General features: G+C 40.0%; 1 protein-coding gene and 1 long non-coding RNA gene across 11 annotated transcripts in view; one reads left to right on the forward strand and one right to left on the reverse strand.

Annotated features, from left to right (window-relative positions):
* The first annotated feature begins 4,686 nt into the window (after positions 1-4,686).
* The window catches only part of LOC135297067 (uncharacterized), a 39,163-nt gene continuing 18,735 nt past the window's right edge, over positions 4,687-25,114 (forward strand). For 2 of the 3 annotated variants that reach the window (XR_010359086.1, XR_010359087.1), the window contains exons 1-2: positions 4,687-4,828; positions 7,976-8,229. This is a non-coding gene — a long non-coding RNA (uncharacterized LOC135297067). Of the gene's footprint in view, positions 4,829-7,975; positions 16,412-25,114 lie in introns of those variants that run through there. The other variant, XR_010359085.1, reaches the window with a different exon arrangement.
* The window catches only part of KCNK2 (potassium two pore domain channel subfamily K member 2), a 128,977-nt gene continuing 118,738 nt past the window's right edge, over positions 14,876-25,114 (reverse strand). For all 8 annotated transcript variants that reach the window (XM_064414223.1, XM_064414227.1, XM_064414225.1 and 5 more), the window contains one exon: positions 14,876-17,242. In XM_064414223.1, the coding sequence (XP_064270293.1) occupies positions 16,925-17,242 (318 nt within the window). In that variant the 3' untranslated portion in view covers positions 14,876-16,924. The remainder of the gene's footprint in view (positions 17,243-25,114) is intronic.

Below are 25,114 nucleotides of genomic sequence, written 5' to 3' on the forward strand. Positions count from 1 at the left end.
ATCTGTGAGACAGTCCCAGTACATAAACTGGAGGGAGTTGGCCAGGAGCCATTGATTACTGTCTGGGGACAGGCAGGGCATCAGTAGGGGGTGGTGAGCAATTGGCTTGTGCCCCACTTTTTTCTCTTGAGAAAAAAGCCTTTTTTCCCTGATTCTCCTCCCCATCCCACTGGGAACACAGGAGTGAGCAAGTGGCTGCATGGTGCTTAGTTGCTGGCTGGGAGTAGACCACAGGAGTAAGAAATATAAATACATATATAATATAAAATAAAAAAAATTGCCTGAAGAACTATTGTAGACTAAGACCAACTATCCAAAATCAACAATAACAAAAACCCTCAGATCTTCTAAAGTTTAGCAGAGAAACACACAAACACCTGCTAGGTTTATAAATATTTTTAAAATATTTGCATATTTCTGATAAGAAGTCTAGTTTAAAATGTTTTTGATGAACTGCAGAAAAGATTTTGGCATGTGACAGTGGCTCAGTGATGCAGTCAAGCATCTTACTTTTGCCCTGGAATGGTTCTCTCTGGAATGAGAGGAAAACACCATGCCACAAAAACCAGCAAAATTTACTGCTCAAGGGTTTTCCTGGTAAGGGGAGAGAGGGATATAGAAAAGAATAAAAACTAAAATTAAAAAAAACCAAACAAACAAACAAAAAAAAACCAAACAAAAAAAAAAGAAAAAAGGGAAAATAAAAGAAAAAATAAAAAGAAAAAGAGGTGGAGGAAAAAAAAGGCAGTGAGGGTGGGGAAGTTATTGTTTAGCTGTCATGGAAAAGAATGCCACATGCCTTCTGTTGTTAGGATCTTTCACCAAGGAGTCATCTGTGCTGTCATCTTGCCAGCACAGTCACAACATAAAAACCTCATTTCTCAATTTTAGTTTTGGGAACAGCAACCTGGCAGCAGCATGCTTCTTTTTGGGCACAGGCCATTCTTTTAGTCCTTGGTCTGATGCCTCTTCCAGCACTTTCAGAGACATGCTTCAATTCTTATTTCATTCATGTAAAAATGCAAAATTTCTTACAAAACTCTACAGGCAGAGGTTAGAGCAAGGTCAGACAATCAGCAAGTAGTGACCCTAGAAATATTTTGCAGGTTGACATAAATGTGAAGTTGCCAGTGGGTGACACACAGAGAAAAAAAATCCCAGACTCTCCAAGGGCATTCCCACAACTCCTGGCTCCCTCTGCTCGTGCCAGGGAGGAAGATGGATAAGCTCAGTCATACAGATGCCCAAGCAGACAGATTTGCACAGAGGGATGCTCTCAGAGAAAGATCTGCCTGGGGCTAGGGGAGAGCATTTGCAGCTCCCAAAGCAACCACAAACTACAGTGTAGTCAGTACAAAGAGAGCACCAGAGTGGAAGCAGGCTGAGACAGGACAGAATAAAGGGAGGAGGAAGTGTCTATTCCTCCTGATTGCAAAAAGGAAGATATTATAATCAAGCACACGCATCTGGCAGATGCAAACCAGAACCTAGCAATGTTTGCTTTTTAATCCATTTCTCTGCAGGAAAAGTAAACACGACATTTCTAACTCTATTTGCCCACAGTATCTCAGCTGACAATCCCGTGTGGCCATCCAAAAGCCCCGATTCCAGACACTGTGGTCTCCTGTACATGGCTTTCTGTGTCCTATTGCCATAGCTTGGCATCAATGTCAGTAAACAGTCGATTCAAAGCCAGGATTGGAACCTTCAAGCAAACATGAAAGTGAGAGCTGGAGTGCTCTGAGTGAGGAGGGAACACACCCTTTCCCAGAGGGATGTGGGACAGAACCAGGGCATTAAACCAACACAGAAGGACAAGGTGATAAACAACAGTGGTTTATGGGGAAGTTTCAAACAATAAATCTATATATTTATTTATTACAACCAGGTATTGGCTTTTCAAGGCTAGGTTTTGGTAGCAGGGAGGTGACAAGGGCTGGTTTTTGTGAGGTTTCTAAGAGCTTGCCTTGTGTCCCGTACAGCCAGCCAGCTCCAAGATGGACACATCATTGGCCAAGGCTGAGCTCATCAGCAATGGCAAACCTTGGGGATTATGTATTTAGGAAGGGAGGGGGAAAAACCTGTGCAACACCAACTGCAGCTGGAGAGAGGAGTGAGAATAAATGGGAGGAACAAACCTGCCAACAGATGTCAGTGAAGGAGGGGGAGGAGGTGCTCCAGGCACCAGAGCAGAGGTTCCGGTGATGAAGACCACAGTGAGGCAGCTGTGGCCCTGCAGCCCATGAAGGTCCATGCAGCAGGAGATCTCTACCCTGCCCATGCAGGAGTCCCACTCTGGAGCAGGTGGATTCCTGGTAGAAGACTGTAACCCAGTAGGAAGCCTGTTTTAAAGCATGTTTTCTGGCAGGACTTATGACTCTGTGGGAAACCTGCAGAAGCACAGCCTGTTCCTGAAGGACTGGACCCTGTGGAACGGACCCACACTGGAGCAGTTCACAAAGAGCTGTAGCCTGTGGGAATGACACATGCTGGAGAAGTTTGTGGAGGATTCTCTCTTGTGGAGCAGGGGAAGGGTGGGAGGAGTACTCAGCACTCCCCCTGAGGAGGAAAGTGCAGCAGAGAAGAGTGATGAACTGATCACAACCCCCATTCCCCCCGACCCTGATGAGGAGAAGGTAAAGAAAATCAGGAGTAAGGTTAAGACCAGTAAGAAGGGAGGCGTGGGATGAAAGTGTTTTAAGACTTATCTTTTCTTTCTCATTATCCTGCTCCAATTTGATTGGCAATAAACTACATGAATTTTCCCTTGAGTCTATTTTGTCTGGGACAGAAATTGCAGACTGATCCCTCCCTGCCCTTCCTTATCTTGACCCACAAGCCTTTCAACATTCTTTCTCTCCAGCTTAGGAGGAGCATGATCGAGTGAATTTGGTAGGCACTGGGCATCCAGCCAGAGTCCAAAAAGGGAGGCTTGCAGTGTGGTTTTTTTTGAGAGCCAGAGCAACAAAGCCATCTAATATTTTGGTTGTTTGTAGTGATTTTCCCTGAATTATCTCAGTATTGTTTCTGTATACCCAAACCTACTGTCACTTTTTCAGAACTGCATTTAGCTTTTCCTAGTTTGATAAATTCACCTGACAGTTTTTATTTATTTAGAAAACAAATACACACACAAAACCATAAAAATCCTCCTGGAAATCCAGAACATGCAAACAGAGACACAAAAAGAAGACTGGGAATAATGTTGTATTTTTATGTATCATTCTTCACACTGCATCAGTTCAGATGAATTTGGACCAAAGACAAAAGAGAATAGAAAACAAAGGGCCAAATAGGGAACTTATAGAAAAGCCAATTCACACAGGACTTCTTCCTCTAGGAAAATGGACTAAAATGTGGACTTGCTTGACTTCTCTTCTGAGAAGCAGTAGCACGCACTGATAATTACTTTGTCATTGTAATTATATCTGGCAAAACCCCACATTCATTAAGTAACCTTCAGCAATAAACTTGAAAAAGCATTTTTTTCAGCAAGCTATCAACATAAAAACCATGAAGAACTGTAGAAGGCAACTCATGTGATTTTGCACAGCACATTTTCTTTTCCCCTAAGCATTTGATTAATGTGCTGCTTCTGCTCAATTTTGCTCTCTGCAGCAGAGATGCTGCTGGATTCCCTGCCATCTAGTTTACTTAATATCGTTGGGACATTTCCTATAGCTCTCCAGGAATGCCATAATTGTAGGAAGAATATTAACTTGTCACCACCAGTCATAATATTTTCTGCAGCAGGCATCACTAGCTTGGCTCAAGTACAAAGCAACATCAGACTTAACAAAATTCTCACTTCTAGGTTGGGAGAAAAGCAGCAACATGGTGTGTTAGAAAATATTAGTTTCTTGAATTGTGGAGCAGTATAGCTCCCCACCACCTGTCTCTTGATTCCCCATCTGGATACAGTTCACCTCTGGAGAGGGCCCACTACTTGGCAGCCACATAAACCTACAGTCCCTCCAGTCATTGGCAATCTTAGTGGGAAGCAAAACAGCAGCAAACCCTCATCCATCTATTTAAAATAAACCAAGCAAGGAAGCAAACAAACAAACAGGAAAACCAAAGCAAAACACCAATAGTCCAGTGTTGTATTGCACTAAATAGTTACTTAGTTATTTGCACTGGGTGTTTGGCAGACACGGATTCTTACCATCAAGACAGGAGCAAGTGACCACACACAACCCTCCCCCTTAGTTTTAGCTCACTCACCACACTTGTGCACTGGTGGTTGGGATGCACCAGTGATGATCTAAGGGCATTTCGAATCCTCACCCTTTCCTGTGCAGGCTCAGGCTCTTCATGCAGCCCAGTGCGTGAAGAAACTTCACCACCACAGCCACGTTCACCCCTTGATGTCACCTCTACCTCCACAATCAGTTCCAGCACCACAAACATCTGCAGGGCCTGGTGTCACCGCCCCCACCGCAGCTGCCAGAGCAGAGACTCTTGAGGCCTAAACCACGCCTGGCTGCAGGCCCCAATTCCCGTGTTTTACCAGAAGACTTGGGTCAACCCTTTCCATCCTGGAGAACGGTATTTTTGGGATGAGGCTGTTTTCCAGATGCAGCCTGACTCCTTAGGCTAATACCAAGAGATGTCTGCCCCGAGATCTGGGTAACCCTGCGTCGCTGTGCTTCGCGGGCAGTGAGTCGGCAGCAGGGCTCAGCTGTGTGGGACTCACTGCCCTGCACCTGAGCTGCAGGTCCTCCAGCCTCTCAGCATCATCCTTTGCCACCTCCCACTTCAGTTTCAAGGAGGAGAAGTAAATCATCCACTCCAGCTAATGAAGTTCAATCTCCCAGAGAGCTCCAGGGTAAGAGCTATTGTGTAAAAAGAGACAGTAGCAAAACTCACTTCAGCCCCCTTTGACTGCACAGTAAAAAGTCCTGCCAAGTGCTTTGAGGGGGCAAAAACCTCAGTAACACGTCAGTTCAAGGACTGCGAAGAAGCATGTCCCAGCATCCTCAGGCACACCTTGAATGTAAGGCTTCCTTCTGCTTTTTTGGCATCTATATTGTTTAAACCAGGTCTAAACATGAGGATTAAATGGCGAGCTAAAGGAGATGGCAATTTAGCAAGCCCTGATGTTTCTTATCAGACGCAGGAGAGCTGAGTTGCTGCTCAGCCACCCCTCACTGCCACATCCCCGCATCATCAACCGAGTCACGTTTAGCCTGGCTAATTGTGGGCAGGCTGAAGGCACCAAGCTTAGCCCCCATCTGATGATCTGAGACATTTTCTTCACTGCTTTGTTGCTCTAGGGCCTCAATAATGTGCATAGGGTTCTGAGTCCCTATCTGGGGACCAAATGATGGAAAATTAAGTCCTGTATTTACTATTTTTAGGTACATAAATTCTTTATTGGACCTAAATCTCAGAGCTATACTGAATGAAGGCATCAATTATTAAATCTCACTTCAGTAATTAGCCTTTCATGTTAGCTGAAAAGCTTAGCATTGCTTCATTTGATCAGAGGTCTCTGTCTCTGTCATTTCAGATTTATTTATGTCAAGCTTGATCTTTTAAACTTGAAGACTTATTAATTAGAAGGAAAATGTTCTTTAATATAATAAAAGTGATGGCTAAAAGTTATTCTAATGTATACTAATTAACTGTATATTTTATTCCACAAAAAACCCACAACCAGTAGTTGACAGGTGTTTTTGCATACTGTAAGAATTCAGCTGCACTGAGGTCACTTAAAAATGGGGCAAGACTAAATAGATCAGTCCCACCACATGATATTCCAGCCTCATTTCTTGTGCTCATCATCTCCATGTGACTTGCAAAGCAAAATTTAGACATACTGTGTCCTTTCTTTTATGAGTCTTAGATACATAAAGATTGCCTTAGAAAGTGTTTTCTCAGGGTGGGTGCTTTATTTTTTTCATTTAGTCAAGTGATACCATGACCTTTTTTTCCCCTCTATGGGCTTGAAAGCTTTGATGACATTTTCAGGTGGCGTGAGGAATGGCACTGGAGAAGGATGAAGATAAAGTTGAGCTCCTCCTCTTCATCCACTTCCTTTTCCTAGCTTAATTTATTTTAAAAAACCTGAAAACCAAAACCCTCATCTGTCAGCCCATCTATGCTCCTACATATGGAATAAACCAAGAGTGACAAAGATAGGACAAGCACTACCTTGGGTGGAAAAAGCATCTTTAGTTGGTTTGGCTGCTCTGCAGAATGAAGAACCTCAAAAGAACATTGAAGAAGCTGTTCCCTCACCTCCATGCAGCTCAGGACACACTGTCACTCACTCAGAAATTTGCCAGTTGAATCAGCAAATCTCCCAGAAGCTCAGGTGATTGGAGGTGCCACAGTAAGGTGACTATTCTGCTCCCAGCCTGAATTCATGTTTGTCTCTGTGATACACAGGGTGCATCTTTCCAGTACAGAGCCAGCAGAGGAGGTCTGAAGGGAACAGAGGTTGCACAGCTTAGGACAGCTCCAGTTCAGTGCCCCTTCACCACAGGGATTGGCTGCAAGCTGCACATGGCAGCTTTTGGCTCTTCTGCCACTCAGCTACAGGGACAGTGAGCTGAGGTAGCTGCAGGTCCCCCACAGACCTGAAAGCCATGTAGGTTTGTAGCTTTGATTGCCAAGCTGAATGAACATTTGGGCAGATTAGTGACGTCATTACACTTAATTGCACTGGTATTAAGCTCCCACTCACTGCATAAATTGTGCTTTTGCAATTATTAAGCCTTGTTGTTGGTTTAGAGCAAAGCCTTTCCTGCAATGTCCTCACTCTCTGACTTTTTTTTGAGGACAATATCTCTCTGTGGGTTATTGGAGCAGAAGCAGTTGTGATATTTATATGCAAGGCTCAACTGCACAAACAAGTGAGAATAAACTGCAAGAAAAGACTTTTGTTGGTATTGCGCTTATTCAGAAACTACACAATAGCATAATTTCAAAAATAGGATCAAACAAAATGGTTGGAAAGACATTTTAACAACACTTTTCATCCAAATTTTAGAACCCTGGAGAGGCACACAGAATTGAAATTCTCTCCACAATCATTGTGGTTCTATTTTTTTGCCCAATCCTTCCCTTCCTTTGGGTAGTAACTGCCCTGTTTTACCCTACCCCAGGAGGAGACTGGGAGACAGAGTTGGTCGAAGAAGTATAGAAATGAGACTGTGGCCTCATATTCTGCTCATCCATTTAAATAACTGCTTCCTGTGAGAAGTCTCTCATGTTGCCTTTAGTGACAGCTTATTTGACATGAAAAACAGGACTCTGCCTCCTGGGCTTTTGATTCTTGGAGGCAACGCTGAAAACAAGACTCTCCTTTTATATTTTCTCTTGTGTATTTTTTTATTTCATGTACCTGCCAATGGACTCAGATTTTTCACCCCTGAAGCACTCCACCAATCTGGCTACCTCATGTATCAAAGTAGATTCATGTCCAACATTTAGCTAAAATTTGGCAGCACAGGTTTTAGTAAATTAATAATTGCTGTCATCTGCCATGAAAGGGAATATGGAGGTACCCATTGCTCCAGCCTAAAGCATGGCTCCACAGTCTATTCCCCTTCATGTACTTTTCAGGAGTCTGTACTCAAAGGTTTGACTATTCTGAAGAAAAATTAGGTATTTTACGAGTCCTGGTTTCCAGTCTAACACTAGGAAGTTGCAGTGAGCCAGCAGTTCTGCTCAGGGGAAAAGTCCAAACCCCAAGTGCTGGTTTTAATTTTACATGCCTGTCATTACGATGACTAGACAGATGTTTAGAGTGGTCTCAAATAAACCTTACAACCAACATTTACATACTTATCTGTGCTTCCCATACTTCTCACTACTATTTATTTATTACATAGGCACAAATCTTTCCCAGTGAACTGCATTAGTTAAGAATTATAGCATCATCCTAATTCCATGAACACACAGCAATTTTTTTAATATCCTTATTCAAAAAGATTTCTTCTATAAGCAACAATTTTCCTTTTTTCAGAGTCACCCTGCACTTCACTAGATGTCCAAGGAATCAAGGGAATATGAGAAGTTCCTGGGAGTCTGCATGGTGGGGGTATTCAAGGTGACTAATTTGCCTTGCCACAAGAGAGAAATGAGACATTTTAGTATCTAAACCAGTGAAAAGATAACAACTGTATCATCACATCATGAATCTGCATTTCTACAGTATGAACAAGCCATGAAAAAACAACCTCCTTGGGCAGGCCAGAGAGTGGAGCAGAGAGCAAAGAGGTAACTCTTGTCTCCAAATCCCAGGAAAAGAAAAGGATTCAGAGAGATATGGAGTATCTCAGCAAAATAAAAACAAAACAAAACGAGTGACCACAACAAATTTGGTCTGGGTATGCCAGAGGCCATAAAGGATGCTTTCTTTTTACCACTGTAAAAGGGAATTTTTTAGTGATTGAAGAAAAGAGGATAAAATACTTGTAGAGAGTTTTTCTCAAGCACAAATGTAAGAATGTGCTGGAACTCAGACCCTGAGATCAGCTCAGTTGGTTAGACCATGCTGCTAATAATACACACAGTAGTGGGTTCCATCCCCATATGGAACACCCATTTAAGAGATTACCTTGATGGTCCTTGTGGGTCCCTTCCAACTCAAAATATTCTGTCATTCTGCAACAGTAAAAAGAAAACAAAAAACCAAATCCAGAATGCTTTCCATGTTAGGGGGTTTTTTTGATGTTGTTTGGTTGGTTGTTTTGTTTTTGGTTTGTTTTTTTTTTTTAAGAGACATCCCAATGCAACTGTTACCAATGCTAAAAAAAGTTAATCTTTCTGCTCCCTGAGTAAGCCCCAAGCTGGAATAGAGTACACAAACCTAATTCTCAAATTCCTCTCTCTCTGCTCAACAACACAAAAAATATAAAATAAAATGGGAAAAATGGAAAGATGGAAAAAGTCACATTAGGGTGGGGGGATATTGCTGGAAAATACTGAGGAAACAATTAATTTGCCACTGTTGGATGGTTTTGGTTTTGGGTTTTGTTGTTCAGGGATTTTTGTAAGGAATTTTCAGGCTAGTGATTTTTAGTTCTGGTTTTTATCATTATCTGTAAGATGTCAAAGAAATACAAAATCAGGTGTAAAGGGCCTGACTTTAGAGTACCCTGATTTTTCATGCCAATTTGTAATAACCCCTTACCTCAGGTATAGCACAAATACAGACAGACCATCAAAAGCCCCCAAGATAATAACTGTCTCCAAAAAATTGCTATTATTTCTTTGAAATCATTTTTAGTTTCTTTATTTCTGAGTTAGTGGAGGCTTACAGGCAGTTTCAAACCCAAGCTATATATCTGCAGAGATGAGACAGCACTTCAATTATCAAGGTATGTCTCTCACATAGCCCCCAAATAGCACATGTGGAGAAAAGGACACTTGAGAACTTGATATAATCATCACGGCTGTCCCCATTGTTCAGGTTAGTATCCCCTGTCTTCCTCTTCTTCTAACTGGCTTGAAAAAGGAGGGTTTTGCTGCTAAATTACCAAACTGACAGGCAGACAAGCTGGAAGAGGTAGGAAAGCAGCTCTATGCTTGTTGCATGCAATCCCAACAGCTCCCGAAGCTGTGGGATACTGTGAGGCATGGCAGCCCCATGCTGATCTGCACATGGTCGTATCATGCTATGGTTGCCACAATAACATACATTTTTTTCAACATTTCTGGCATATTAATTGGGAAAACACTAGTCAGAAGCTTATTCTTTCTTAACCATTTCTCACACATGTTTTTCACAAATAGCTCTTTTTCACCTACACTGGAGAATGTTTTTTAACTTCTAATAGGACCAAAATGTGCAAACCAGAGGCAAACAGCACATAAATTTGCTTCAACGAGTTACATTTAATATGCAAGATGCCACATTAAAATGTATGAAGTCTTTTAACTCTAGCCCACAGACAAACAGAAACAACAAGAAAAATAATGAAAGGAAAATATCCTGACTTATCTTTGTAGCTACTGGTGCATTTCTGTACTCTCCTTTTCCTGTTTAGAAACTGTCTTTGGATTTGTAACAGAAAGGAAGAAAGGTTTATGGTGTGCTCTGCAGTTAAGGGCTTTACATGTTCTCCAATGTAATCCTTCACTCTTGGAGCAGGCAGCTCTGTTAAAGGACAGTAAGCATGGAGCAACGTGCGAATGCAGCCTTTCTATACTCAGAATAAAAATTTATTTTCTAAACCTGATTCCATGATCACCAACCAGCAGCTTGAATTTGGAGGAATGTTTTAATTTCTAACTCTTAAGGAATGGTTCTCTTGTAGTTTCTGCCTACACAAGCAGAAACCACTTCCACTGCTAAGGCTGTGCTAGTCTTGCTCATTTAGAGACAAGCCAAGCTCAAAAGCAGCATGCAGCTGCAGTGATAAAACAAAACTGCAGCTTCTGCTCTCATCTTGGTAGAGCAAATAGGAATCCATTTTTCCAAAAACATTTCTCTACATAAAACAGTTTTAAGGACTTCATATTAGCCAAAGTGAAATTGGTCCAGCATTCAGGTGTGTCCTGACTCTTTCCAAAGAATGAGAAGTTATTCCTACAACAGCCCAACCCATCTCTTCTTACTCCACCTGTGCTACACGAGCAAGAGAAAGAGAACCCCTGTGAAGACACCCCACCACTGCCAGCCAAGTGGCACCCAGGAAGGTACAGTGCCTCTACAGCTGGGGCACATTCAGAGCTTGCAAAAGAGCAAAAGCACAGCAATGTAATGCAGGCTACACTCTGACTCTCTCCTAACAGTCCCTGAGGACACTGAGAAATGAAAAGGTCTTTGTGTCTGTACCACCTCCACTTTATGAAGTACAATGGTACATGACACGTTACTCCCACTTTCACTTCTCAAAGCAGAGCCTAATTTTTTATGCTTCTTTTTGCTACAAGCCACTGTGGTATTCTCTATCAAAAAACCATTCAGACTTTGTGACTTATCAGTCTGCAGCTCAGAAGGGCCCAGACTGCAACTCTTAGGCTATTATTCTGTCCAAACGTGCAACATGATTCCTTCAAATCTGTAAATTCCTCCTCTTCTGTTAGAGAACAAGCAAGGTGACAAATGGTTCTGAATGCCAATATATTACAGAGAAGGGTATGCTAACTACAGCTGGGGTAATTAAAGCAAAGCTTCTCTTTATCACATTACATACCATATCTAGTGGGCTTTGCATGTTTGAGTGCATGAATACTGAATATTATAATTTTGCAGAAAAAGCAAAATCCAGACAAAACAGAAGCAGACCTGTCACTGGTATAAAAGTCAAAATCAGCAGTACAACAATGTATTCTCTCATGTTCTCATAAGAAAGTTTTCAATATATATGTTCACTTTTCTCGTCACTCAGCAAGGTTAGTATCAGTAACCCCTGAGCCCAACAAGACTGAAATACATCTTTCACAGCAAGTGTATTGCTTCTGCAAAACTTCTCAGGACACCCTGCTTAATTTGAAGGATAAAATTAATAGTGAAAGAAAAAAAAATGGAGCCAACACTAAACTGCTGTTTAAGGAGTCATTTCAGGCTGTTGATTAACTTCTGAAGAATATTGTTATTTATTGCTAAAGACAAATAGTATGTTCCCATCAGGATCTCTATTATACATTGTGCTATATGCCTTTCTCTGGAGGATGAAGGTCTGGCTGCATATAATTAGTCTTGAGAATTAGCTATTATTAACAATTGAATTAACACAGTCAATCCTTCCAAAGGAGTTTCTCACTAAGTGTTTGTTTGCCAAAGTCAAACTAGAGAGGTCTATATAAACACTCTTGTGACATTCCCAGAAAAATTAGTGCACCCAGAGAATTTAATGAATGCTTCTACTAAAAATTAGTAACAGTGCAGGCCGAGCAGAATACCTTCATTTTAACCAGTAAGAATTCTCATACCAGCAGCCAGTCATAGCATATTGATCACAAACCATGGAGATGAGTTGCTTTCTTCATAATTATCTGTCTCCAGCAACTATGGTAGGAAAACTGCTAATATTCAGAAATAACTAAAACAGGCAATCAATAAGACATTATTTATTACATCACCAGTGCTGATAGACTGTTATAATTCATAAAAACTTGTGAAGTTTATTGATTTTCTAAGATACTGACTTAAAATTGAGCTATATTTTCAAATCACTGAGTTTACATGAAACTATAGTCATTATAGCAAAGTGGGCTTTTTAGACAATTTAAGATGCAACAATGTCAATACATATTAAAGGCACAAATATATCTGGGTCCAGAACATAAAGCTGCATATGCTACTATATCAGTTGTTATGCATGAAGGGGACTTCTTGTTCTACAATAAGTAATGTACTTGTTTACAACCCTATTCAATATAGTCCTCTGAAAGTTCATAAAAGCATGATAAACAATGGCTCAAGATTGAAAAACTCAAGTTTTCCAAGTGCAATAAAACTATACCTGTCGATTCCCACAAAGGCTCTTTACAATTGTAACAATAATTTGGCAAAGCAGAAAATGCTTGTCCAAATGAAAAAGCTGACATTTTTCGTTTCCATGTAGCTCAACAGCTTGCTATTTCCAATAATACTAAATCAGCATCTTGTCTACTTTTCCCAAAAGGAACACTTTATTCACTATAAGGTTACGTTGTTCATTTAAATCTGCAGGGCAACAGAATTTTTTTTTTTTTAATGGTGAAATAATTAACTCTGGAAGTCATGGAAAATGTGTATTTCTCCATATGTATAAAACCCTTTCAAACAGTACTGCTAGGTAGGAAAGAAAAGTTAATTACCACAGAACTATCTGACAGGAATTTATTAGAGGAATTACTGCTGTATTTCAACACTGTAGGTACTTTCCCTGACAGGAAAATCTCCTTCCCAGGAATTAGTTATAAGTGTACCTCGACTTTTGATGTGCATGTAGATTTGACTTTGCTTTTGAAAGCAGAGCAGCCTCCTTTCTTCTTCTGCAGGGTGTGTTGTGTTCCCCTTTAGAGGTCATTGGTGCAGGAATAGTGCTGGAGGAGGAAGAACTCCAAACAAATGTTCAGATCTCCCATCTGCCATCCTGGTCTCACAGTGTGACCTAAGGAAGGTCCACATCAGGTCAAGGGTGGAAACTTTAGAGGTTCAGTTTTTCTGTGGGTTTCTGTTACCCTCAAGCTTTCCTTCTGTGGAATCAGGAAGAGTGGAGAGAGACAGAGACACAGCTGGGATGCTCATGAGATTCTGCAAGCTTCTGGGTTTGATCCTTCCATGCTTTTCACTGCTCTGACAGTAGCATCTCAAAATATTAGAAATATTAGAAAAAGGGGGAGAGGCAGCTTGGGGCTACAAAGCATGTGAGGGGATGCCAGAGAAAGTTCTTGCCAGGTACTCAAGCAAGAATGGAGCATTGTACAAATTCTCTGCAAATTCATCTCCCCAGCTCTCATTGAGGGTTTCATCAACATAGACACTTTAGCAGGTACAGCACACCAAAAAATACAAAGAAAAAAAATTACAAGATTACCACAGCCAACAGTAAACAATACAGATCACCTCTAGCTACCCCTTCAAGAGATTTCAAATTGTTTTTTTAAATGAAGTGTTTACTGTAATATTGGGAAATAAACTGTTCTGTTAGGTAGCATGTGTCTTTACAGATTCTTATGTGCCACAATTTGTCTCTCATCCAGAAGGCATCTTTCCAATGCGTTTTTTTGTTTGTTTTTTCAATATTAAAGAAAAGAGCCCCTTACCATTCCACAAGCTTGCTTAAGTACCAAGCATATTAGCAGTCTGAAATGTTTTCATGTATGGGTGACAGAGAAAAAGGTACAAATGGATCCTAATTCATTCTTAGGCAGCTCCATATTTGGAAGGGAAAATGAGCTGTGCAAAATTTCCTGAGGCAAGAAAGCTAGGTTTTTCAATACAAAAGTGTGCTCTTATGGGAATAATGAGAACAACCTTTGAGTTCCTGAAGTATTATAAATTAACTGAGCCATCCCCAGACTTTGTGGTCTATTAAGGTATGTGGAGAGGGAAGAAAAGATTTTCCAATAACTTTAATGACACTGGACATGTTTGGATCATGATACGTATTTCTATACCACCTGGACTGTGGCAACTTTTTTCCTTCAATTATTAAACTCCCAAATAAAGGATTTATTTATGCTTTTTTCTCCCCACAATCTATTTTGATAAGGGAGGATAATTTAGATCTTTTGCAAAAGTGAAAAAAGAAATATATATAAATTAACAGGGATTTTTTTTCCCAGAGATCATATTCAAAAGTCAAAGCAAATAAAAACAGAATGGGTTTAAGTATCCATGCTTGTATCTCGAACATTGCCACAGGATCTCAAAAAAAAAATGTTTTTTTCAGCAGGTTCTGAGACTCTTTAAAATGAAAGAAATCACAAAGCCCAGCACTTTCGCAGGTTGCTAACAGGAACAAGGCTTTAATCTAAGATATCTCAGGGAATCAAGGACAATAAACTTTGAACATTACCTGTCCCTTTCTGAAAAATCAGATCCAAAAGGCACTAAAACACACACACACACACACACCCCCCACACACACATCAGATGGAAACAATACAAAACCCCCAGTTTTCCTCCCTCACCAGCAGGCTGGTGTGAGTTCTCATTCCCTTGGCCAAGACCTAATTAAAGAGGCCCCTGTAAAATATTGACTGTAGAAAGAACTGCTGCAGTATGAAAGGCTACTGTCCTTGGAGGTGCTTGTTCACACCCTCTGCAGAAAGGTACCAGCAACACAGGAGAGCCAGAGCACAGAGCCTCCTGCACCTCCCCCAGGGCAAGGATGGAGCAACCCCAGAAGCTCTGTTGCATACGATGGAAGAAACAGAATTCTGATAAGTTTTTGAAACAAAATAGCAAGAAACACAACTTAAGGTATGGCAACCAAAAAGCATACTTTTTAATATCAAGGAAAAAAAATAGTAATTTCTGTGCTGGATAAGTCAAGCCTTTATTGCTAAACCAGCTTAAGTTAAAGCAGGTGGCAAACTGCTATACTCTGTAACCAATGAAAGCATAAAAATCAGTATCACAAGTTATTTCTTAGCATTCCAGTTGTAGCAAGCAGGAGATTCAGGAAAACTTATTTTAATTAAAAACTTTATTTTTCATTACAATTCACAGTTTATACATGGCAAGAAGAACCCTTGCCATGTGGACATTCAGAACACTGTGCTGGGGAGACAAGGGTCTTTGTTATAAGAGCATTGCTTGGTGCTGTGTCATGGAACTTTCTTAGTTTTAAAAGCGTACTCTCTGTAAATGTTAATTGACTGATATTTACACTGAATGTACATATTAACTTATATTTATTAGAAAACAAGCTAAGCATCCAAAAAACATGAACATTCATATCTTGCATTTTATCTAATGGTCAGAGATGCTGTAAGATTTGCCACTTGAATCATGCCCAATCAGCAAAGTCCCATTTTTTTTAATTTACAGAGCCTAAATTTTTCTTTAAGGCCTGTTCTACTCATTTTATGTACAGCCAGGTTACAGTAGACTAACAAAAGGAAAAAAATGCAAAATTATCCATTCCATCCTGCATTTCTTCTGAATCTCATGTAAGCAAAACAGAAGGTACAAAATTAATGTGTTTTCTTAACACCAATAAAGAAAACCCACTGTCTGGTTTAGATCTGCTTCTTGTCAGCCTATCCTGTCTGAACAATCATCGGTATTCAGATTGTGCTATTTATCAGCTTTTCTTCATGCCTGCATTGATATTCAGAGCCATCTCTATGTGAAATGTAGAAAGTCACAGTGATACCAGTTTCAATTGCATTCCCACGTTAGCCACAGCTCTGGCACAGGCAGCCCACGTGACATTCAGGAAAACACTCTGCCAGGATTCCTGGGTAAAATATCATGTAGCCTCTGGGGTGACTTGGCTTAAAAAGGAAATTAAGTATCCTTTTCATACCAAATATCTGGCAGAAGGTTTATGTTTATTAAAAATAGCTGTATTCTTCTGCATTGTTATTTTGGATGAGATTATTAGAACACAGAAATTTAAAGCCTCCCCCTGCCTCTCATCAAAACAGTAATTTTTACTTGCTCTTGTCATCTACCAAATAATTTAGTGATAGATAAGCTGCAGATTTTTTTGGTACATCTAATGCGGAGAAAAACAACTGCTGAACACTGCTTGGAAAACTAAGACCTGAAAAGGGTCTGCAAATCCTACAAGTCAGCATGAACAAGTATCAGCTGGACCTGAGTAAAACAAAATACTTCCGGGGGACAGGTTTGCAACTTTTGAAACTGCAGTGCCTTTAAATTTGGAGCTAACAACATCAATTGATGATTGTTGAGTTTTGGCATTCATTCATGCTGGTTGGTATCTTCACAACAGACACCTTTGAAACACCACCATTTCAAGAACGAAAGGCTTAAATGAAATACACTTCTCATGCAAAAAACCCAAACAAATAAAAGTTGTACAGGAACTGTAGAGGTTCTGATTCTTCAAAAGATAAGGCACTGACCAAAATTTCTTAGGTAAAAGGCTGCATAAGAATTTCTTGCCATTTACAAATGTGTGTAGTCCAGAAATGGTCCATTCCTAGGCTCAGTAAGGTAGACCCTGAAATTTTAAGGACTGATCCCTCAAAGCTACATTGTTACCATAAACAAGTGAGATTCATTTGTGAGGCCATATGGCACATTAGAAGTGAAAAACAGTCTGGGCAGATAAAGGCAGAAAACATTGCTTGTTCCAGCATCTTTTGGAAACAGCAGTGCCATTCATCTATGTGTCTCTGCAGAGATACGATGGTAACTCGGGACTGTAGTTTTTCTGTGGAACTCATGCACACATATAAAATGCTGCTAGCACTGGTCATCGACAGGGTGGGGAAAAAAAGGTGTATGGCTAGACTAAGCCAAGAGCTTCCCAAGGGCTGGGATCCAGAGTCATGGCTACTTAATGTTCTCGATCACAGCTATCTCTTCCGCTGCACAGTGCGGCGTCAAACCATTCATGTAAATGCTGTCCGTCTTTGTCAGAGCTGGCAAGAGGTCCTTCTCGCTGGTCAGGTGGTTCACTGACAGTGTTCTCTTGCAGGGGGTCAGGTCTTGGTTGTGGTTGACGGCAAGTTCTGCAGAGAGCTTCCTTTTGATGGAGGTGGCTCGCTGGAACTTGTCGTAGATCTCCACGCTCAGGCGCCTTCGAGTCTCCTTGAACTCAGCGGTGACATTGGCTGTCCACTCTGCAGCATGGGCTCTGAACTCCCCAACCTGCAGCAAAATTCAGCAATAAAAAGGAAGCATTATGGCACCAAGGACTTCACACACTGTTTATCTTCAGGAGCATGGAGAGAGTGCAGGGCTGCCAAAGAGCTGCTGCTGCCACTAGCACAAATTTCTCATGCCAAAGACTCACTCTTTTATTGACAGCAGCTAAAGAAGAAATGTGGCACTAGCAAGAGTTAACAACAGTTCCAAAACCACAAAAATATTTTCTGCTGATTTTTTTTTATTATTGTTATCATAGGCAGACAGCAATACAGGGGAGCTGCAGAGGCTTGACAGCTGCACAATACCCAGCTGGTCAGGGGATGCTGAAATCCCAGCAATTCAGGCTGTGTTATGTATTGTTACTAGGGTGAGAGGTTATTTATGAGCACTTTCACTGTCTCTGGAAAGATCCTTGGGAGACTTGGCAAAGAATTTTCTAAATTTAGACAGAAAAGCTTTTTCAAAGGAAACCATCGGCTGTTTGCATCCTCTTTCCTGTGCTTGCTCAAAGACAGCACCAACACAGCAACAGTTAAAAGTCACCTCAGTGGCATGTCTGCTTCCCAGCCTGAATCCCAAATCATCCTTATTTTTCCTCAGATATGTCATAAGGTAAACTGAGCAGATCTGGTCTGAGGTAAACTGTGGCCTGTCATTTTTTTACTATTTATATTTTTGTACTTGTATTTCAATCAAGCCACTGCTACATTAAATAAGTTATGTAGGTAACTAAAGGAGGATCTTTTGTTGATATTATCTCATTGTAACTCAAAAGGAAATAGATTGTTTATCTTTAAATCTCTTCTCCCTCAACAGCTTAATATTGGGAAGGTATGGCACAGGGAATATAGTGAAGCATTCCAGGAGAATTTAACCCACATAAATTAGTCTAATTGGTACTGTTCAGTCCAGAATTTCAATCACTGGCAAGGAAACTTTGACTTAGTAAGCAAAGAAATGAAAAAAGAATTTACACAGAGAAATATAGGGGGCAAACCATCAGAGAAAAAGCCACAAGCTTATTCATGCTTTGCAGTGCAGTGGAAAACAGGAATATAATGAAGATAAAAATTAATCAGCTCATCCAAGAGTGACAGAGTTTCAGGAAAACTTTCCCCCCTCCAGAAACAAAACAAGATGATCTCTTTACCCAAGGGTCATTTTATTACATTCATCTCCACTTCAGTGAATTACACAGATGACAAATTCAGACAAAGGTCTGTTTTCTAAAACACAGGTCTGCAATACACAGAGGACTCACCTAGCTGAATGATTATTACTATTTAATTTGTTCAGCCAGGATCAGACACACTAAACTTCAGATCTGAAAATAATGAAATCTGCAATGCTGAAACATCTCAGCTGCTCCAATATTTTACTTGTAGTAAACAAGTAATAAAAATATGATAAATAGTATCAGTGCACACCCTGGGGCAGTTTTTTCCTTTTCCTAAGCCTTACTAAAGGCAGGTTGCCCAGGTCCTGGAGAATGGCTCTGTCTAGGGGGAGCAAAGAGCCAGTACACAGGTTTCCTCTTTACTGTATATATTTGTACCACTCACCAGTTGTGTAAGCTTTTAACAGACTAGGTATTTTGCTCAGGCACACATATCTGGCATTGCATGTGGGCACATTCAAGAGATGCTATCAGGATTTAAAAGTAATATTTCAATTTTTTTTTAATGTTCCCACGTGATTTCATATCTGTCCAGGAGAGAAAATCAACTGGCCTTGCTTCTGAAGTAAGCAAGTTTGTGTGATAAACTCAAGGATAGGCTCAGAATGTTCCTGGTGATGGACCTGTCGTGCACAGGGCAAGCTGTTCTGGGAATTTGAGTTTTTCAGGAGAATCTTAAAATTGTAGTAGTTGGGATATCTGATATCTGAATCTAGTGAGATTTCTTTGGGGAAGCAAGTTCATGCAGCCAGCTGAAGAGCATCAATAAATGTGCCTTTGGAGATAGACTCATTCCAATTAAGGTGGTGTGGAACACTAGCATGGTGGACACAACTCTACCTGCCCATACACCAAAGTTGTGATGTTGGTTTATATTAAAATTGTAGGAGAAAAATACAAATTGAAACATGTTGTTATTAATGCTACTGCTAAGTAGAATCAAGATGCATTAGTACAAAAACAGAGAGAATTGGAACACATTAAGACCGAGGAGTTCAGTGCTGTTTGAACTATGCATGCCCCAAATCACTGCTTTTGGCCCCTACTTTTCATGTGAATTGAGATGCATTCAAAAATATTACCTCTTTGAAACAAAACTCTTAATTCCATAGCACTTCCAGAATCAAGCAGGGTTGTAAGAAAAGGATTATAAGAAAAGAAATGTACTGTTTTGACAACCAGTGCACATTAGTACCTTGCTTATATAATTTGATCCCTCCTGAATCCATAGGGACATATCTCTAATATGTTCAGGTTCTTTCTGTCCTTAGGTTATGACATTTTAACAGACTGCATTACAGCTCCTCTTCATCTGGGCTCTAACGACCGAAAAATGTCTCATGCCAGTTGCATGTGCTGCTCAAAAGAAATTAAATTCTTGGCATACCTGCATACTGTAACAACAATTTACTTTTCTCTAGATCTCTTGCCTCGTTACAGCACAGCTCTGTAGACTCTGCAGCTGTCATAGTTGGGGACAGTGTGACATGAGGACAAGGCCTCTTAGTCACAGAAATTATTGACAACTACATACTTAACATAAGGCTGAATGTCACAGAATATTTCAGAAGCAGTAGGAAAAACATGTCATAGTAATAGCACCTGACTCAGCCATACAAGAAGCAGCACTAATTTGGTGATGCTTCTCACTTTAACCTTCAGGGAAGAGAAATGCTACTAGTAATGGGGACATGGTCCCTATCCCAGCTCCTGAATTACTTCCTCCACATCAAAATCCAAATTAGACTGGAAGGTGTTACACATATTTCACAAGGAGTATCAACCTAGCTATGCTGAACATCAACAGCAAGTAAAACTGTATTATGTATTTAAGAAGCAGGGAGCAGCACCCTACTGCCTTATGATTTCAGGGAAGACAAGCCTCAATAACAAGTTCTCAAGAATTATGGTACATAGTAACAAAACTAAGTATTCCACACAGCACACTTCACCAGAAAACAACAAGAACAACAAAAATGTAAAAATAAAAAGACACCAGAAACCCAAAACAACCCCCAAAACCCAACACCCACAACTTTTCCAACAAATGAATAGCATTGACCCAATTCCTTGCCCAGCCCAGGTTGCCTGTCTTCCAGCTAACACTGCCAGGGTATCCCATATGATCTGCACCATATCCAACAACCCTGTGAGGATGTCTCAAATACCACAGGTCATGTCCAGTAACAACTCCAAATGTCTGTACCAATTTATGTGCCTGTGGTGATGATGTCACATTTACTTGTTCAGCATATAATGAGAAACTGCCTTTGAACCATTTGTGAAGAGTGCTCTACTCATTCTTGTTAAAGTCACTATTGGGCTTTTTGGGGGGTTTTGTAGTGAAAAACAGACACTAATAAATTAATGCATGAACTTCCCGAATGACCAAACAGTTCCCAGGCTGCACACATACACGATCACCAATATAACTTCAAGACAGATATACTGAATTTGACAGAACTAAAAAGAAACATGGACATTAAGCCACCACTCCTTCAACTACTCCTGCCAAAATCCATCTAAATTAATAATGTTCTAGAACTGGCTCTCAGTCAATATCTCTAGTAGGGTCAAAAGTTCCTATGCAGTTTCATTGCTACTGTGTTTTAGCTTTCTGTCCAGCTGAGCTCCACACTTGGGTAAAGGCCAACAGCATAAACCGGAATGCAAGAATGTCCAAGGGGATGCTACTGTTGAAACTAAAAAACCATTTGAATTTACTGAAGCACCTGCCTTATCCTTCAGTACATTTGCTCTTTTTCCTTATACTTGTCAAGAGTTTGAGAATCTTTCTGGACACTCACAAAACTATCCAAATGCTAATGCACACAAAACTTTCCACCATTCAGGAAGACCAGTCATCCTATTAAGTACCTGGAAAGCACAAGCCATGTGGCTGTATACAAGTAATCTGTATTTTGAATTAAGCCACATCTGTGCTCTAGCAGGAAAACAAACAATCAAAACCATAATTAAGGACATCCTTAAATAGACCAAGACAAATGCACTTGCCTAACTTAACTTTGCCTTAGTTTTGCTCCTCTGTCACAGGGATATTCTTGAAAAACCCTGACATCACAGTAGATCAGTTAATCTACTTCTGCTTACAAAGTCAGAAGAAATATATGGATGGAGCTCAGATATATTATATGAAAGCTATTATATACTCAGGAGGAGGTGTACCACTGAGTAGAAAATAAGAAAAAATAGCATTATATATATGTCATGCAAGAAAATGAAAACATATATTTCTAAGTAATGTGTGCAGCTTTTTCTGTCATAGTTGAGCATTATATTGTTTCCCTTTGGCATACAGGGCTCATACATTTTGTGACAAGCATGTCAGTGTAAGCCAAAAAATTGAATTTAAAGAGCAAGTAGATGAGCTGGTGGTATCCATTTGACTACATTTTAGGGTGAAAAACAGGTGCCCATCCTTACAGATATTCTTAATGGTCTAGATGTTGCCCAGTATATAACTTCTTGCATTTATCCCTAATGCATTCTCCAAATTTTCATAGCTTCATTTTTCCTCTGCAGTGTACTTTATCCTGCTACTTAAAAATAACACATCCAATTAACCTCTCTATGATATGCTACTCAGACAAAACTAGAAAGTGCATTACTGTCAAATATGCAGGCAGCAGAATACAGAACACAGCATTTTGCCTTAGCTCTCAGGAAATTCAGCCAGTGTTCACAGAAATTGTTCACAAAGTTCCTTTAAAAAATGTAGGTGCAGAGAGGGGTGATGGGTTTAACAACTCAGCTGCTGGGTGGGTTTATCCCTGAGTGCATCAGAAGGGTTTCCTATCTGCCATCTCACTTTCCTGCAGGTCTGGGCAAGCATATGCTGCGTTTTCCCATGCAAGTTGCTGCTGGACACAAATTTCTACCTCAGTTTCCATTGGCTAGAGAAGACCAGAGTGCAGAAGAGAAAAAGAGAAGCTTCACAAACATTTTTAGTGAAACCTGTGCCTTTCCTGCATATGAAGTGAATTGCATTTATAGTTCATCTAAAATTCCCAAAGCAATGATCTGGCTTTCAGTATTTCTGCTATTATGATGTTATTGGTACAAACACAAAATACCTATGGAGAGGTGTTTAGAACAGAGTGTGCTGTACTTGTCTTTAAAGGTAAACAGCCACAAAACGCAAGAAACATCACAGGCATTAATGAGATACCCAGGCTGAGCTTTCCCAGGTCCACCATGTTCTATGATGAACCACCCTCTTCTATGCCTTCATCCTATCAGAATCTCAGTTCTGCAGCAGGTAGCTTTCCTTCACCAGGTCTTCAAGGTACCAGACCTTGATTTCAAGATGAATGGCACACACAAAGCAGTAAGTGAAGCCTTTTTTGGTTCCACTCACTGGTATATACATCCTTCTGTTTTTCAGATAAATATCAGAGGGGAAAAGACTTTCTTTTGTGAAATTGTCATCCTCTGGGGTAAGGCTTCAATTAAATAGACAATTGTATTTTTGTAGCCATGGCGGTCAGAAATTTTTGGGAACAAGGTCTCCTGTTAGAAACGGGATTGTTGAGTCCCATAATAAGCAAGGATTGTGAGTTCATTCTGGTGAGCAATGACTGTTTTGTTTCACCCACATAATTTCCATGAACACATCTGATGCCTTGGATGAAATAAACCACATTCTCCAATGGGAATGCAGAAAGCCCACAAATTTTGATTATTTTATTTGTGGAGGAACATTTATGGTGGCAGTTGTGGGAATATGTTTTGTGGAGATGTAACAGATGGCAGATGCAAGAAATGGCCTTTTCCTTTATCATGGCTTGATTCAACAAAATAAAAACAGCATTAAAAATCGTGCCTACAAAACAGAAACAGATATACTAAGAGTCAACACAGTTATTTTGTTTCACCTTTTGTTTTTTCCATAAATATGAAGACTGCTATGCTAGGTATTTCCTCAGAGCTATTATTGAATATTGTCCATCAGACATGTCTTTTTATAGATCTGCATGTGTGTAGTCTCAGTAGTACAGACAAGTTATAGGCCTGATTTTCTCACTCTCTATTGTTCTGCTTCATTATTTACTTCCAATGACAAAAATTAAAAATAAAATGTTGAAATTTTCCTCTAAAAATCAGTTCTATTTAGTGGTTTCAGTGCCTCAGAGAGCCATCCAACCCCTCTTTCAACCTGGTGAGAGTGAATGACATGCACCTGTATTAGCTACAAGAAAATACTTAAGTTTGAATAAAGCTCTACCATGTGAGCCTAAGGTGATTCAGGGGAACAGTGTGTCTCCTCTTCCTGTGCTACACAGCCAACAACTTGGCTGCAGCCAGGAATAGCAAACATTTTAAAAACTATACTAGAAGCATAATGAAATCCAAGCCACAGGCAGTTGAATGACTGCCTAAACTTTCTCCCAGAGGAAAGAGACAATTGTTTCATAAACTCACTGGACTTTTTTTAGCTTATAAAGATACTCTAAAAAAGAACAAACATAAAAAAGAGCTTCTAATTTTTACTTGGTAGTAAGGAATTATTATAGTAACTACTTGGTCAAGTACCAGAAAGAACTGTTTATTTCTTAACTTTCTAGTGTCAATATCTCTAGTGATATTTGTGTGAAATATTAAAGCTTTACTTCGGCTGTTCAGCACTAGTTTTACAACTATCTCTTGTGAAAGGCAGTATTCTATAGCTTTTTTGGTCCCTTTTATCTGCAATTGCAAAGCATTTTCCTCAACGTCAACACACCTACTTGCAAGGGCATTCTGCTGAACTTGCTTTGTCTGGGAACTCATCCTCAAGACAGCTATCAGATTCATATACTCAGCATTAGTAACATGTTCTGCTGTCTTTTCCTAACAATATCCAAGCACTGAGATTATCCTAAAAAAAAAAAAAGTAAGATTTTCAGGAATGTTAATCATGAAGATATCAGTGATATTTAATCTGGAATATTTTCAGCCTACAATAAACCACAGATATATTTATTGCTGTAACAAAGGATCAATTACATCTTACCTTCAAAATTTAAGATTTCTCAATGTAGATCACCATAATATATATTCTGGGAATCTTCATGGGTAATTAACTCCAGAAAATGCCATTCCTATAACTGATCTCTCTTTAATCAATTTCTCTTATTATGAAGTATAAGTTTCTTGCTCTAGCTTTATTTTTGCAAATTCAATAGCTCTTGCCTTCACTCCCTTGCTGCATGCAGCCTTCACTGTAATAATTCTTCCCTTAACACTGTGGGAGAGCAGGGCCAGGCACAGAGTCTGGCATGACAGACACTGACAGAGTCCCCATGCCCTGGGCCATGCTGCTCCTCATGGAAGTGTCCTTGGCAGCACATCTCCTGTAATCAGCACCCCACCAGGACCTGCCACTCAATATGCAGTAACAAAACAGCAGTCTCTAAATGCTTGGTATGCCCAGCTAAGAGGCATGATACAAATATAAACATAACCACAGCAAAACTGTGGAGATGTTATCTGTGTGTGTGCTGAATCTGAAGTGAAACAAGCATCACATGTCCAAAGTACATAAAACTATGAGGAAAGATCTCAAAAAAGGTGTCAAAAGCCATCAGCTGTTTAGTTTTCCTGGAATTCTCAGAACAAGATGTTCTTTCCTATTCATTATTGCACACATTGCCACAGCAGACTTTTAAAAGACTGATCAATATAGAAACTCAGTA

Source organism: Passer domesticus, chromosome 3 (genome assembly GCF_036417665.1).
Source record: "Passer domesticus isolate bPasDom1 chromosome 3, bPasDom1.hap1, whole genome shotgun sequence".
Classification (NCBI taxonomy): Eukaryota; Metazoa; Chordata; class Aves; order Passeriformes; family Passeridae; genus Passer; species Passer domesticus.